This window comes from Panicum virgatum, chromosome 1K (genome assembly GCF_016808335.1).
Source record: "Panicum virgatum strain AP13 chromosome 1K, P.virgatum_v5, whole genome shotgun sequence".
Classification (NCBI taxonomy): Eukaryota; Viridiplantae; Streptophyta; class Magnoliopsida; order Poales; family Poaceae; genus Panicum; species Panicum virgatum.
Window position 1 is genome coordinate 21,805,589 of NC_053136.1, and position 14,817 is coordinate 21,820,405.

General features: G+C 45.1%; 1 protein-coding gene across 1 annotated transcript; it reads left to right on the forward strand.

The window, feature by feature from the left end:
- Positions 1-10,643: 10,643 nt before the first annotated feature.
- LOC120699312 (zinc finger BED domain-containing protein RICESLEEPER 2-like) lies at positions 10,644-14,613 on the forward strand. Its single transcript, XM_039983279.1, has 5 exons — positions 10,644-12,043; positions 12,149-12,216; positions 12,305-12,543; positions 12,889-14,047; positions 14,251-14,613. Exon 1 carries the CDS (start codon positions 10,660-10,662, stop codon positions 11,842-11,844), a length of 1,185 nt encoding a protein of 394 aa, XP_039839213.1. The 5' UTR covers positions 10,644-10,659; the 3' UTR covers positions 11,845-12,043; positions 12,149-12,216; positions 12,305-12,543; positions 12,889-14,047; positions 14,251-14,613.
- Positions 14,614-14,817: the final 204 nt, after the last annotated feature.

The window sequence follows — 14,817 nt, forward strand, 5'->3', positions numbered from 1 at the left end:
CCTCGGTCCAGTGGTCCATAGCCGTACTGAGGAAGACCAGGAGCACGACCGGCAAAGCGACCACCCGCTGGAGCATGGTAACCTCCACCGTCTCCCTGTCCTCCACCTACACGGCGCGCCCTAGCATGTTGCCTACCACCACGCCGAGGAAGACCATGCACCCGAGCAGAGTACATGTCCAAGTTACGTCTCTCCTGCTCACGCCTCACAGCCCGCTTCCTCCTGAAGTAAAACTCCTCCAGGTGACCCTCTCTGTCATAGTACTCGCAGTGGTACCTCACCTCTCTCTTAGGAGGTGGAGGCCTCGCCTGCGGACGGGGAGGAGCAGCCCCCTTCTTCTGAGCAACCTGGGCTGTGGCAGCAGGGAGCGTATCGAGGGGATTCCTCAGCTCATTGGGCTTTGGAACCCAAACCTGCCTCTGTGGAGGTGCTTTTTGTGGTTCTTTCAACACACCATCCATGGGGTCAACAAGCGAAGGCTGCGTGCTCGTGCTAGCAGTGTTTAGAGCACTTGGAGCTCCAGCAGCTTTGCCGATCTTACCATACAGCTTGTCAAAGTCTGACTTCGTGTATGTGTAACCGACCCCAAAACCATCACCATGCTTAAACTGCTTGATCATCATGCCCAACTGCGGCTCACTGCTAGAAACCCAACTCAGAATTGCCCTACGATAGGTATTTTCATTCTCCAAGTTGGCTTTCTCTACCGCAAGATTATCCAGATCAGAAATCAAACCAGGGTAAACATGACAATCAATAGGTGGGCTAGACTCCCCGACCTTAGTCTTCCCCAAAGACTTAATCAAGGCGTTCTTCTCATCTAGCTCTGACCTAAGCGTGGGATAAAGCTTACAGGCACCAAGCAGAACAGGCCTAGATCTAAGCTTCTCTAGCTCACAAACAACAGTGGCAAACTTAGACTGCAAAGAAGCTATATCAGACTTAAAAATGGGACACTCATCGCATTCAAGCACATCACTAACGATGGGAGCATCCTTAGACAGTTCAAGCTCATGCTTGGCCTTAGCTAGCTCATGAGACACGTCAGCAAGCGAAGTCTTGGCAACATCCAAGTTCGCAACGTTCTCATCATGCTTGGCACGGAGAGCAACAAGATCATTCATGTGAGATATGCAGCCAGCGCACTCATCCTCACCAAATTTCTCTCTAGCACAAGCCAGCTCAGCCCTAAGCTTTCTACGCTCTCTAGCTGCTTCCTTAAGTAGCCTCTTCTGGTCGTCGAGAGCAGCGTACAACTCCCTAACCTCAGTATCAAGCAGGTCAATAGTGGAGTTTACCTCTGAATCACTCTCAGATCCAGGAGAAGAGTCGTCCTGTATCGGTGTAGCATGTCCACCTGGAGACGCACAAGCACCATTGGCCTTACCCGCCATGGTGCAGAAACCCTTGCGCCGACCGGCCGCAAAGCAAAGGCCGATGAAGCCGGTGGCATCCTTCTCCCGCTTCTTCTTCTTCTTGTCGTCGTCGTCAGAGGTCGGTGAAGAAGAGCGGTCGGTGTCGGAGCTCTTGTCGAGGTCGCTGAGCTGCGCCAGGAAAGCCTTCTCCTGCTTCTTGGCCTTGTACTGGAAGCACTTCTTTAGCGACTCCTTGTCGAAGCATCCTCCCCGGTCACAACTGCGGTGCTTGTGGCACCGATGCTCCTTGTTGGAGCCTCCCTCGTCGCAGTCGCGGGGGCGGTAGTAGTCGAAGTTGTTGTTCTGGCCACCGCCGGACTTCTTGGGGCAGTCGGCGATGAAGTGGTTCAGATCGCCGCAGTGGTAGCACCCGGGGTTCTTCTTCCTCTGCCTGTTGTGGTAGACACACTGGAACTTGTTGATGAGCAGGCACAAGTCGTCGTCTCCCAGCGTCTCTAGCTGCTCATCTGTAACAGAAGGCAAAGAGGCAAGAGAAAAACCAAGAGCAGAGTTAGTGTTAGAGCTCGATCCACCTGGGCCAGTCACAAGAGCGATACTCTTGGAAGGAGGGGCACCATTGAGCTTGGCTTGTGTCTGGTTATCCACCTTCGTGGCCTTAAGCTTGCTGAAAAGCTCATTCATGGTCAGAGTCTCATAGCCTGCAGACTCGATGATCGTGTTCACCTTGAGATCCCACACAGAGCGGTCAAGTGCATAGAGCAACTTTAGGGCCTTCTCATGCTCTGTGTAGTCAAGGGCATCAGCAGGTCTGTTCGCACTGACTTTGTTCACGATCGATTGAAACCGACTGAACATGTCGCCAATGCTCTCACCCGGCCCCTTTGTGAAATTCTCGTATTCACGCCGGTGAGTCTCGAACAACCTAGCCTTAACCTGAGGTGTGCCCTCGTGGTAGTTCTCAAGGCACGTCCAAACCTTGTGGGCTTCCTGAAAACCCTGGACGCATGAGAACTCTGCACGAGAAACGCCAGCGAACAAGGCATTGGCAGCCTTGGCGTTAGCCTCGTGCTCTGACACCTGAAGAGGAGAGGTCCGAACGGCAAGCACCTCGTACGCCTGGTTCTTGGTGATATCCCATACCTCGGCTCCCAGGCTTTGCAAGAAGGCACGCATGCGAACATTCCAATAAGCATAGTCCTCGCCGGAAAACACTGGGATCTTACCAAGACTCGCCATGGTCGCCAAGTGGTTTTCAAACCGATTAAGGTACAGAAAACCTCAGCCAAGCTCTGATACCTATTGAGGGACCGAAAAGGCGACCAGAGGGGGGGGTGAATGGGAGCCAATTAAAAATTCTTGCAATCGGAAGGTCAGCCTAAGATCCCAAGTTCGCACCCAACCCTCAAGTCCTAGGTGAAGTGTAGAGTAGTTATGGAGAAGCTACACTAACACAAAACAGCCCTAGGAACAAGCGAAAAATAACGCGGAAGCAAACAGCGAGAAGAAGCAACTGAGGAACACACACGGTATACACACCGGTTGAACCGACGTGCACAGGGGCACCTCAGTCGGTTTAACCGACGCACAGAGCCGGCAGCACGAGAAAAGCAAGCACCGGTTGATCCGACGCAATGGTTTGAACTGCATCGGTTCAACCGATGCTACACACCTGGATGATCCGGCAAAATCGAATTTAAACACCGGTGCAGTTGTCCAGAGAGGCAACAAAACTGAACTGAACACCCACCGGTTGAACCGACGTTCACCGAAGCCTATACGCCGGTCAAACGGGCAGAACAGCAGCAAAAAGACACTCGTCGGTTGAACCGATGCACTTACGAGAGAAAGCACCGGTGCAACCAGACGACAAACAGAAAACCCTAACGTGAGAAACACCTATACATCGGTTGATCCGACACATAAAATTTCAAAGCGTCAGGTTCATCCGGTGCTAGATGAATTAGAGTCCAGAAACGCTTTTCATGCCTGTGTTCTTTTGAAATCTTGATGATCGAGTGACCAAATCAAGTCCAAAACTCACCAAATTTCGTACGCATGATCACAAGGGACTTGTGAATACGTCCACGGAAGGAATCGACGAATTACTCCATGGTTTGGGAGAAATCGACGAAATTCGAAGCAAGATTGGGGTTTTCTTAAGAACGCAAAAACTTCGATTCGTGGTGACTCGTGATTCCAGAGGGTTTAGCACTAGGCTAGATGGTTTTGAATCACTACAAAGAGTCACGAAAACATCAAGAATCAAGCCATCAACTCGTGCTCATGAATCGACAAAAGAAAATCGAAATTCAATCAAACGAGGCACAAGATGAACAAGAACGAGATGAATTCAAAACCACAGAGGGCACAAGGAGGGATGGGCCTCCTTTCCCAAACAATCTCAGTACAAAATCCTCAAGTATCCATGGCTAAAAACCCTAGTCCTAGAGAGGAGAGGGAGAGAACTGAGAGGGAGAGAGGGGGGTGGAGCCAGGAGAAGGGAGAGGCGGTTCTGTTCTGGTTGGCTGGCGCAAAGGAGAGAGAGTAGAGGGAGAGGGGTTTTTAAGGTGCCCACGCAGGGGTCCAAAATACCCTCGACTCACACTAGACACTAAAACGCCTGTAGGGGCAAAACCGGAAATATGTACACGATCTCATCCGACGGCGGAGTTTCTTTCTTCGACTCGAAGCCTTCTCCGCGAAGCCACCATGTCGATGAAGATCCAGTTCACGGTTTTGGGGGGTCCACGAAACCCGGTGAGGTGGCCGGTTCTGTGAAAACCGACAAAACTCCACGCGCGGGAAGATTCCCGCCTCCACGCCGTGGCCCTAGACGCCGTTACCGCCTCAGCCTTCTGACGGCCCTAGACGCCGCCCGACGCTCGTCACCTCCTCGCCCGCAGCGAGGCCCTAGACGCCGTCGACGCCCGTCGCCTCCGTCAGTCCCGAGACCGACGCCCGTGCCTCCACGACTTGGCGTCTTCAACCGCCGCCCGCCTCCTTGGTTTTGTGGCGCAAACCAAGAAACCCGCCTTCCGTCGCCGCTTGCGCCCTCGATCCAGGAGTGGACGCCACAGCTGCCACCCGGCCCGAGCTCCTGTCCCGGCTGCCCTTCACTGCCGTCCACAGCATGGTCCATCGGCCACAGCACCTCCACGGCAGCTCTCCGTCGACACCTGACGCCCGTGTACCTGCAATCCAAAGACCAAGCGTACGATCACACCGCACGGTTGACAATTCACTCATCACAAGCAGGATAGAGTACTCAACATTCCTCAATGCTTGCTGATATTGTTCTTATTAACACTCATTCTTCCCTCAGAATGTAAAATACACAATTAATCTGACCAACGATAAATATCTAACTTTGCTTTGTTTTCCCTCTAACTAGTTCTACACACAGTTGAATTTCGGAAACGCGGGTTACCTCATGTACATATGATCTTTTGGACTGCAGAAGATACAACTAATCCAAGTGCTTCGATGATTGATAAGTATATAAGTGCTGAAATTCCTGATCCCAAAGATGACCCTCTTCTATATGCTTTGGTTGCTGAACATATGATCCATGGTCCTTGCGAAAAAGATAACCCAAACTGTCCTTGCATGAAGAATGGAAAATGCTCAAAGGGGTTCCCAAAAAAATTTCAAGAAGAGACAACTATTGATGAGAATGGTTTTGCAATTATAAAAGGCCTAATAACGGTCGATATGTCCAGAAAGGAGGCGTTCGTCTCGACAATAGATGGGTCGTCCCCTATAATCCATATCTGCTAAAAAAATTTCAAGCTCACATAAATGTCGAGTGGTGCAACAAAGGCATTTTCATTAAATACCTATTTAAATATGTCACAAAAGGCCCTGATTGTAGCAAAGCATACCTACAAAAAATAAGAAATGGGGAAGAAGTTCCTCTCGACAAAGAAACACAAACAAGAAATGAAGTGAAAGAATACTTAGACTGCCGCTACATTTGCGAGCAGGATGCATGCTGGCGTTTATTCGGATTTGATATCCATAGGCACTACCCAGCAGTTGAAAGAATGCCTGTACATCTACCCGATGAGAATAATATTTTATACGATGAAAATGCAAACATGGCTGAGATTGTAAATAGTGAATTCTTGCGGCGAACAATGCTAACAGAGTGGTTTGAATGCAATAAGGCAAACCCAGCTGGCCGGCATCTAACATACCTTGAATTTCCTACAAAGTGGTGCTGGGTGAAAGATAAGAGAGTATGGGAACCACGCAAGTCCGGGCATAAAATCGGCCGTTTATACTATGTGCACCCATCTGTTGGGGAGAGGTACTATCTTAGAATGCTATTGATGACCGTTAGAGGTGCACAAAGTTATGAGGATGTTAGAACATATAATGGTCGTACATACCCGACATTTAAAGAGGCATGCAATGCTAGAGGCCTCCTAGGCAATGATCTAGGATGGTATGATGCTTTTGATGAAGCCGCTGCTTGGGCTACTTTTTCCCAACTCAGGCAACTATTTGTTACAATGCTACTATTCTGTGAAGTTAACGATGAGTATGCATTCTTTGAAAAGGTTTGGAGGGTTCTTGCTGATGATATTCAGTTCCAGATACGTGAATCTGTTGGAAATCCTCGTTTCTACGTTCCTGAAAATAATCTTAAAGATTTACTTATAGATGATCTTTCATCATTGTTTGGAAAGAACGGCGGCCGAATAAGAGACTATAACCTTCCAGCTAGACAAGGCACATTTAATTCTGGGTCTGGCAACCGTTTAATAGAAGAGGAACTCTCATACAATGGCCCAGAATTATTAATAGAAGCTGAAACAGATATGTCCAGTTTGAATGACGAACAATTAGCTGCATTCTACAGCATAACTGATTGTGTCCTTAATAACAAACCTGGATTCTTTTTCTTGTCCGGGTACGGGGGAACCGGGAAAACTTACCTATGGAATGCAATAGTGAAATACGTAAAAGCACACCAGAAAATTGTGCTTACTGTTGCTTCATCGGGTGTTGCCTCCTTGCTGCTTCCTAGAGGCCGTACTGCACACTCACGCTTCAGAATCCCTTGTGACCTTGATGAAGGAACTGTCTGTGACATTAAAAGAGGTTCAATGCTAGCTGAACTGATTGAAAAAACCTCACTAATTATTTGGGATGAGGCTTTAATGACACACCGTATGGCATTAGAAAGCCTAGACATGACTTTTCGTGATCTCTTATCCGCACATTCGGAAGAAGCAAAGAACATGCCTTTTGGTGGCAAGGTTGTTGTCCTAGGTGGCGATTTCAGACAAATACTTCCTGTTATAGAAAATGGCACCCGAGAGCAGATAGTAAATGCAGCCATAATGAATTCTCCTTTATGGGCATCAATTACAGTTTTACAACTGCAATACAAATATGCGCCTCAGATCTGCTGGGTTAGATTCGGAATCACGTCATGACCTAGCTTCTTTTAGTAAATGGGTACTTGATATTGGTGAGGGCAACATAGAATCATTTGCAAAAGAAGGTGAGACAGAGAGTATGTGGATTAAAATACCTGATGATCTCCTTCTCAAACCCAGTGAAAACAACATGTCATCTATTGTTAGTTTTGTTTATGCAGACTTGCATTCCAGATATCGTGATGTATCCTACCTAAAGGGACGTGCAATTCTCACGCCAACTAATGATTTAGTTGATGAAATAAATAATTTCATTGTAGATCTCCTACCAGAGGAGGGAAAGCAATATCTCAGTTGTGACAGAATTGTAAAAGCCCCCGGGAGTCATGATTCCTTTGACCTTTTATACCCAGTGGAGTTTCTAAATTCTTTAAATGGAAACAACTTCCCATGCCATGAATTAATCCTGAAAGAAGGAGTTCCAATAATGTTACTCAGAAATCTCAATCAGTCTATTGGTCTTTGCAATGGAACCCGGCTTGTTATTACAAGTTTAGGCAGCAAAGTCATACAAGCTGAAATACTAACTGGTACTCATGCTGGGCAGTCTGTTTTGATACCAAGGATCAGTCTTATTCTTAAAAACTTGAAGCTGCCTTTTGTGATGGAACGCCGGCAATTCCCTGTAAAAGTTTGTTATGCCATGACAATCAATAAGAGCCAAGGACAGACCCTGGAAAATGTGGGTGTCTACTTAAAAAAGCCGGTTTTCACACACGGGCAATTATATGTGGCTGTCTCTCAAGTAACTTCAAAAAAAGGACTTAAAATACTTATTGAAGACGACAATGGTTGTTTAAGTGACACAACAAAGAATGTTGTCTATAAAGAGGTTTTCAAATCAATAAATCCACAAACAACAAAGTGACATCCAATCGAAAGGTAACCTCCACAACTCAAACAGAAATTGCTCAATTGTTGCATTCTCCATTGTCTGTGCATTTTTCCGAAGGTGTACAACCCTTACAAATCAACCTGCAAATGGTTTGGGCCAGAGTGGTTTTAATGGATTGGATTTGCTCTGGGCTTGATTTGGTTGGTTGTAAATGGGCTTCTCATATTAATTGGTCTGGTTTGAGTTGGATGCTGAAATGAATAGTTTGGTCTGATTTGGATTGGGCCTCAACGATTTGGTTCTAAATGGGTCGAGCCCATGAATTGGGAATGGTTACACTGCTTGACAAAAACCAAAGAACCCTATCCGGCTATCCCTGCGAGAGGCTGCGAGGCTGCGACCCCGGACGGTGCATCACCCACCCTCGCCGCCACGACGCCAGGCGATCGCGGGTCCTCGCCGGCGCCACGTCTCCACCGGCCACCGTCGTCGTCGCCAAGCCTCGCCGGCCCACCACCTCCACGCCTGCGATCTCCGTTGGTTGCCGGCCTCTCCCCCGCCGCCGCCGGCACGTCGCGACTCTGGGGGCACCGGACCCGCCTCCACCCCCTAGATCGGGCGCCTCCTCCGCCAGCCGCTGGTCTCACACCCTGCCTCTCCCCGCTTGGGCCGGGCGAGCTCGCCGTGGAGCGGAGAGGACGCGCGACGGCAGGGGAGTCCTGCTCTTCCTCCTCGCCGAGCCCCCTTACGGATCCATCCGTGCTGATTTCTACTGCTGGTGAGAAAACCCATAAACTATGCTATGGGGGGTGGTTCATACGATAGGTGCTTGTACTCCCATTCCTTGTATATCCGTGGGTAATTTGTATGGGGGGTGATTTTCATTTCACACATGTGCGGATGTGCCCTCCCCTAAAATCACAGCGCCATATCCTACCCTCAGATGGCCAGACTGACACATGGTGGCGTCGAAATTTGATGTCTCGAAATTTGTATGCCTCGAAATTTGATGGAACATTTGATACTATCTTTTTACCGAATATTTAGCCGCATTGCACTTGTAGTATGTAAGTATGCAACATTATAAAAGACTCCAGAGTAAATGGACAATGCACCTCATATGGTACTTCTTCCTTAGATAAAGACATAATAATTCACTAGCGACAGGCAGCTAATGAATATATTACCGGCAGTTTTCTGTAATTCTTGTCAACTAACAACAAAATTATCTTAAAGCAATTAATCAAACTCAGCAACTCGGCCAAATTAGTTGTAGAAACATTAGAAATGTGTGCGAGGCTTGAAGGAGGAGAAGTTGCACAAAGGACACTAATCTCAGGACACAGATTGTTGCAGTTGTATGTGTCTTATCAGCACTCTGTTTTATCACCATACAATATGATTCCTGGCTGTGTGTGTGGTCGACAGAAGAATTCCCTTCCTGCTGATCACACAAATACGGCAGGTATCAATGATTAATACTTGTAGATTACCACGGATATACAAGGAATGGGAGTACAAGCAACAATTAATAATCTGAAATATACTTGTAAAATCGATATAAAATCGATAATAAACTTGTTATTTATTTTTGTTTTCGACTCGAATAGGTGCCTTTCTGCCAATTACCCGCCCAATTGGTTTAAGTGCATCTGCAATTGGGAGGAATTGACCCTATGCTGCGTGGCTCTTGAGCATGCACAAGGGCTCAAAATGGGTCCTTTGATCCATGGGGCATCTTCTCCAGAGATATAGCATATATAATGGATTTGAGTGTTGTCTGTAGGGTATCTGAGTGTGTGGCTTACTGTGTGCTGGGACTGTTGGGGAATTTGTCATTTCTTCGCTAACACTCACCAGATATTATGATTCAGCATCCAATTTTTTTCTGGCTGAAAGTAGGAAAGTAGCTATGCTCTTTTCAAAGAGCTGATTTTCTTAGTATAGCAGTTATGATGTATGCTAGCACGCTGATGCTGTTTTTTAATATTGTTTAAAGTTTGCTGAATTCTACCTAATAGCTGTTTTGACTAAGGCTAGCGTTGTTTTATTGAACTCAATTGGTTTGATAATCTTTTTCTAGCAGTTGGGGTACTACTTCTTTTGCTCTGAAATGAAGTATTTTACTTGGCATTTGTTTTAGATAATTAGAAGGAAAATATTTCATATGGTATGCTGATGGACCTTTTTGTGAGAGGGTATTTTTGGAGTAGTGAACACTGCATTGTCTGAATCCAAAATGTGATAATGCTATGCAGGAAGCTAAGCAAGCTGTTGAATTGATTGGAAAGTGGGAAACGATTGATGTGGCTGATGCACTAGAGCTTCTCTCACCGGATTTTGAAAGTGACGAAGTATGCTGTCTGCCATCTTTATTTCTGCATCTTTCTGGTTTTATTATGTTTACTTGTTTGTAGATTTTTGTTAGATTACTAAGAAATGTAAATGGCCTCCCATGTGCAGATTCATTGTGAGCTACCTCAAAAATGTCTGCAAGCACATCCCACACAATTGATAGCTCTGGAACCGATGATGAGCATGATTCATCTCAACCACGTGTTAGGAGATCAAAGGTATGGCAATTCTTTGAGCAAGATTTGGTGATGGTAGATGACGTTTGGAAGGCAGTTTGCAAGTATTGTGGGCTGAGACTTGGGGCTCAATCGGGCACTAGTAGTCTTAGAAGTCATATTGCTACAACTTGCCCGGCTATTGGTGATGCTGATAGAAACAGTTTTTTAGACACCATAAAGAAAAAATCTCCAGATACCTTTGTGTTTGACCCCGTCTTAAGTCGTGAGCGCATGGTTCAGTTTGTCATACATGCTGAAATCGAATTCAATAAATTTGAAGACCCTTACTTTGAGCCATGGATGGAAAGTCTACAACCAACAATGAAATGTGTAGGGCGCCAAACCCTACACATTTCATTGTGTGCTTCACATCCGATATGTGGACTTCCCTTCAGAACTTAGGATATATGGTCATAACTGCACATTATATGGATGCTGATTTCAAGCTTAAGAAGAAAATCATTAGTTTGAAGGAAGTCAAGTATCCTCATACCGGCTATGCTTTAGAAGAGGCTATTGTAAGCAGCCTAACCGAGTGGGGTTTAAGGGAGAAAATACTTACTTTAACCTTAGATAATGCAGGCAACAATACCAAGGCATGTGAACTAATAGTACAGCATCACAAGCATGAGTTGTTATGTGAGGGAGCACATCTGCATGTTAGATGTTCTGCACATATTTTGAATATTCTAGTTCAAGATGGAATGGAACTTATTCATGCTGCAATAGAGAAGATTCGTGAGTTGTTGAAGAGCATAGAATCTTCACCGCCACGAATTCAGAATTTCAACTCAATTGCAACTAATAAGGGTCTTAAAGCAAAACGTGGCATTTATCTGGATATACCAAACAGATGGAATTCTACATTTAGAATGGTACGAGAAGCATTAGATTACAAGTCTGTACTTAGTACTTATGCTGAACAATATCTTGAAGTTGCACCAAATGAAGAAGAGTGGTCAAAAGCCGAAGCGATATGTGTATTTCTCAAGGCTTTTGAAGAGGCCACAAATCTTGTATCAGCTGACCGAAAACCAACTTCGCACAAATTCTTACCATTAGTGCTTTCTATTCGATATGCTTTGAATGATCCAGCATGGCAAAATAATGAAGTTTTGGTAGATTTGGCTGCTGCAATGAAGGTTAAATTTGCGAAATATTGGGAGCCTAAACCAGTGCCTAATGAGTCTAGCCTCCGGAGAAGGAAAGAGTACGATTTTAACATTGTAATTGTCATTGCCACTATCTTAGATCCAAGAAGAAAGTTTGATTATGTGGAATTCTTTTATGAGAAAGTATGCAGCAATTTTGATCAAGCTGAAAAATGTACGAAATCAGCACAAGATTGGCTGAAGAAGTACTTCAATGAGTATGAACGACTTGCAAGGAGTGATGGCTCAGCATTTGTGTCAAGTTCAAGTGGAAGCACCTGTACTGTTGGTTCACCTGTGCTTGGGAAAAGGGTACTAGAAGAAGAATTTGCTGATTTCAAATCTCGTCGTCGAGTTGTTCGTAGGCCAAAATCAGAGATTGACACATATTTGGAAGAGGATCCTGCCGAGGATAGTAAAAGATTTGATGTGTTGGGTTGGTGGAAGGCTCGTGCTAATTAGTTTCCTGTCTTATCAAAGATGGCTAGGGACTTTCTTGCTATCCCACTCAGCACTGTATCATCTGAATCGGCTTTTAGTTGTGGCAATAGGATTCTTGGGGACACAAGAGGCTCGCTAACGCCACAGATGTTGGAGGCTTTAGTTAGTGCAAAAGATTGGCTCACTATCCAAGATAAAGATAAGGATAAGGACGATGAAGGTACCCACTGTTTCTTTTACCTTCAATTGTCACCAAATTCTTATTTGAAATCTGCATAGATGAGAAGTTGTTCTTAAGGCAAGCTCCTCTCTTTTTTGGATGCAGGGATCTTAAGTGAAGCTGTTGGGGTCGGTGCAGGGCAAAATATGCCACATTTTGTAAGCATGCTACATGTAAGTATAGCACATTTGTTGAATATACTGTACTATACACAACTGAATATATACTCTATATGAATTGAGAATTTTCTTTTTCCATTAGTCTCAAGTAACTGAAGAGAGTACTATGAACCAGATGGACTGAAGTGTGCAACATGTAGAGCAATATCTGATTGCAGCTTCACTATTCTTTTTCCATTACTATGAATCAGACGGACTATGTTGCGCCTCTTCTTATTGCAGCTTCTTTTGCTGGAGCATTGCGCCTCATAATTAACTTAGTTGCCTTATGTAGAGTTTGCTGTCATTCAGAAGATATTCAGCATGGATAAACCCAATCAGGTACCTACTTCATGCTGACATTTGAATGTCTTCTCTTAACCTTCTCATCTGCAACCACCACCCTTTCATAATGGTCCTCAAATTCCAGAAATTGATAGTGTATAAGACCATAAATGGTCATTAAGCGGATGTCCACACATTCTCCCCTAATGAACCAGTTGTATCCATGGAGTAATTTTTATTTGTATGTCACTCCAATAACTGAGATTCATAAAGCGTGACATGAACTTATTAATACCTATTGTAACTAGGTGATGCACCATGTATTCTGACATGTAGGTCATGTAAGAATTGCTTAAGAAGCTAAATTGACAGTCACATGGTTTATGTTTTTTTTTGCTGCAGGCTCCACCTCCAGACATACAATCACTCCAGTTCCTTAGCAGCAACCCTCAACTGGGGCACTAAACTACGGATCAAGGCCAGTACACCATTCCAGTCTGGGATTTCCTGTGATGTATAATATGTGGCTTATGCCAACGTAGCAGCGTATTTATCTGAAATGGTTTATTATTGCTTTTATGTTCTGATTGTTTTATCTCCATAATTATCTGAAAATGAGAGTGATGTCACCTGGAGCTAAATGTACAATAGTCGCTGGAGCTAAATGTTGTGATATCTCTAAATTATTTGGCAGCTCATGAGATCTTCTTGGGATGATTTGCTCTTTTGATCTTGGACTGACCCAGTTGCTGGCTCCAGTCGTGACCTCTAGAGTCTAGACATGTAACTCCACTCACTAGGCAAGCTGTTAGTAGCGAGCCAACAAACACATTTCTTCAATTGGTTCAGAGTTCAGACTGAATCAGCTTCTTCCTGCTCTTCTGTCTTGCCTGCAATGAGTATTCAGGTTCAGGTTCCTTTCTTCAACTAGAAGAGGAGCGCTCCTGCACAAGCTTCAGAAGCAAAGTCGATGGACCATCGTTGGGCAAAATTTGGCGCCATCCTGTTGCTCATTGTTGCAAATGCAAATTGCAGATACTGTGACAGTAATCATTATATGGTTGATAGAAATGCCTAGCAAGAGATGTCGACAATATGCATTTTTTTTACTGTGCGGCCCGAACTCCCGCATGGGCATATGGTTTGGTTCAAACCGTTAGCAACTTTAGTTTTGCCATATGGTTTGGTTTGGGTTGGGTTGCTTTTTGCTCCGGTTTGGATTGGTTTGGGTTGGAGAAACATATTAGTAGGTTGAAATTGGTTTGGGTTGAATGCACCGTGGCATTAGTTTGGGGTGGGTTTGATTTCGGTTGTTGGCCCATTAACAGGTTGACTTACAAACAAATGTCAACTCTCACAATATTTTGCCTAAATGTTTGCCGCTGAACATGTTCTATTTCTCTGCACGTAGGGGAGGATATCTCACAGTCCTTTATCTTCCTTGACCCCAAAAGATCGATTGAAAACAATTTTTGTACGCGTCATTCGGAAATGGGAATTCAGAGTCCTCGATCATGATGGGCCTCTGCAGCATATTGATCTTATCCTAGCGGATAGCCAGGTAATTATTTTACATTCCTCTTTGTTTTCCAGGTTATAATACTATCCTTTACATATCCTCCCATCCCATATCTATGCAAACCAAAAAAACAATAACATATATACAGGGAAATCCTATGTATGCTAAGATACTTTATTTCCTCTTTCCTCTTGTATTGTTAGTAGCATAAGGTAATAACAACATTATTGCGACCATTTTCCCAGGCTTTCAGTGTATCCCCATCCATATTCGTTACTCTGCAAGGCTCAAGCATCCTTCGAACCTGCTGGCTAACAGGAATTTTGCTGAATCTGCATGTGCTCAGGAAGAAGTAAAATGATGTGCGTTGGCGTCACAGAAATGGAGGCCACGTAATAGGCGTCTCGTAGTATACTATGTTAGCATCATTTCCCAACGTATCCAATGCTGCCGCCAAATATGGTCACCACCAGCTAAAAAAAACTCTAGCTATTTGCTTCCGTAGCTCTCTTTCATTGCAGCAATACCTGGACTGTATTATATTTAACCTTAAGTTGTACTATTTCTACTGATATTATTGCCTGCCTGCAACCCATAATTCCTGGATACTTCATTCTCGAACTTACTGGACAAGTTTTTATTTGAGGAATGAGCAGTACTCACTCCTGGCTGTGATGAGTGAATTGTCAACCGTGTGGTGTGATCGTGTGCTTGGTCTTTGGTTGCAGGTACACGGGCGTCGAGTGTCGACGGTGAGCTGCCGTGGAGGTGCTGTGGCCGATGGACCGTGCGGTGGACGGCGGTGAAGGGCA

Bases quoted from the DNA above. Each gene is read 5' to 3' on its own strand.
- LOC120699312 (XM_039983279.1), top strand. From the start codon at position 10,660: ATGGATGCTGATTTCAAGCTTAAGAAGAAAATCATTAGTTTGAAGGAA.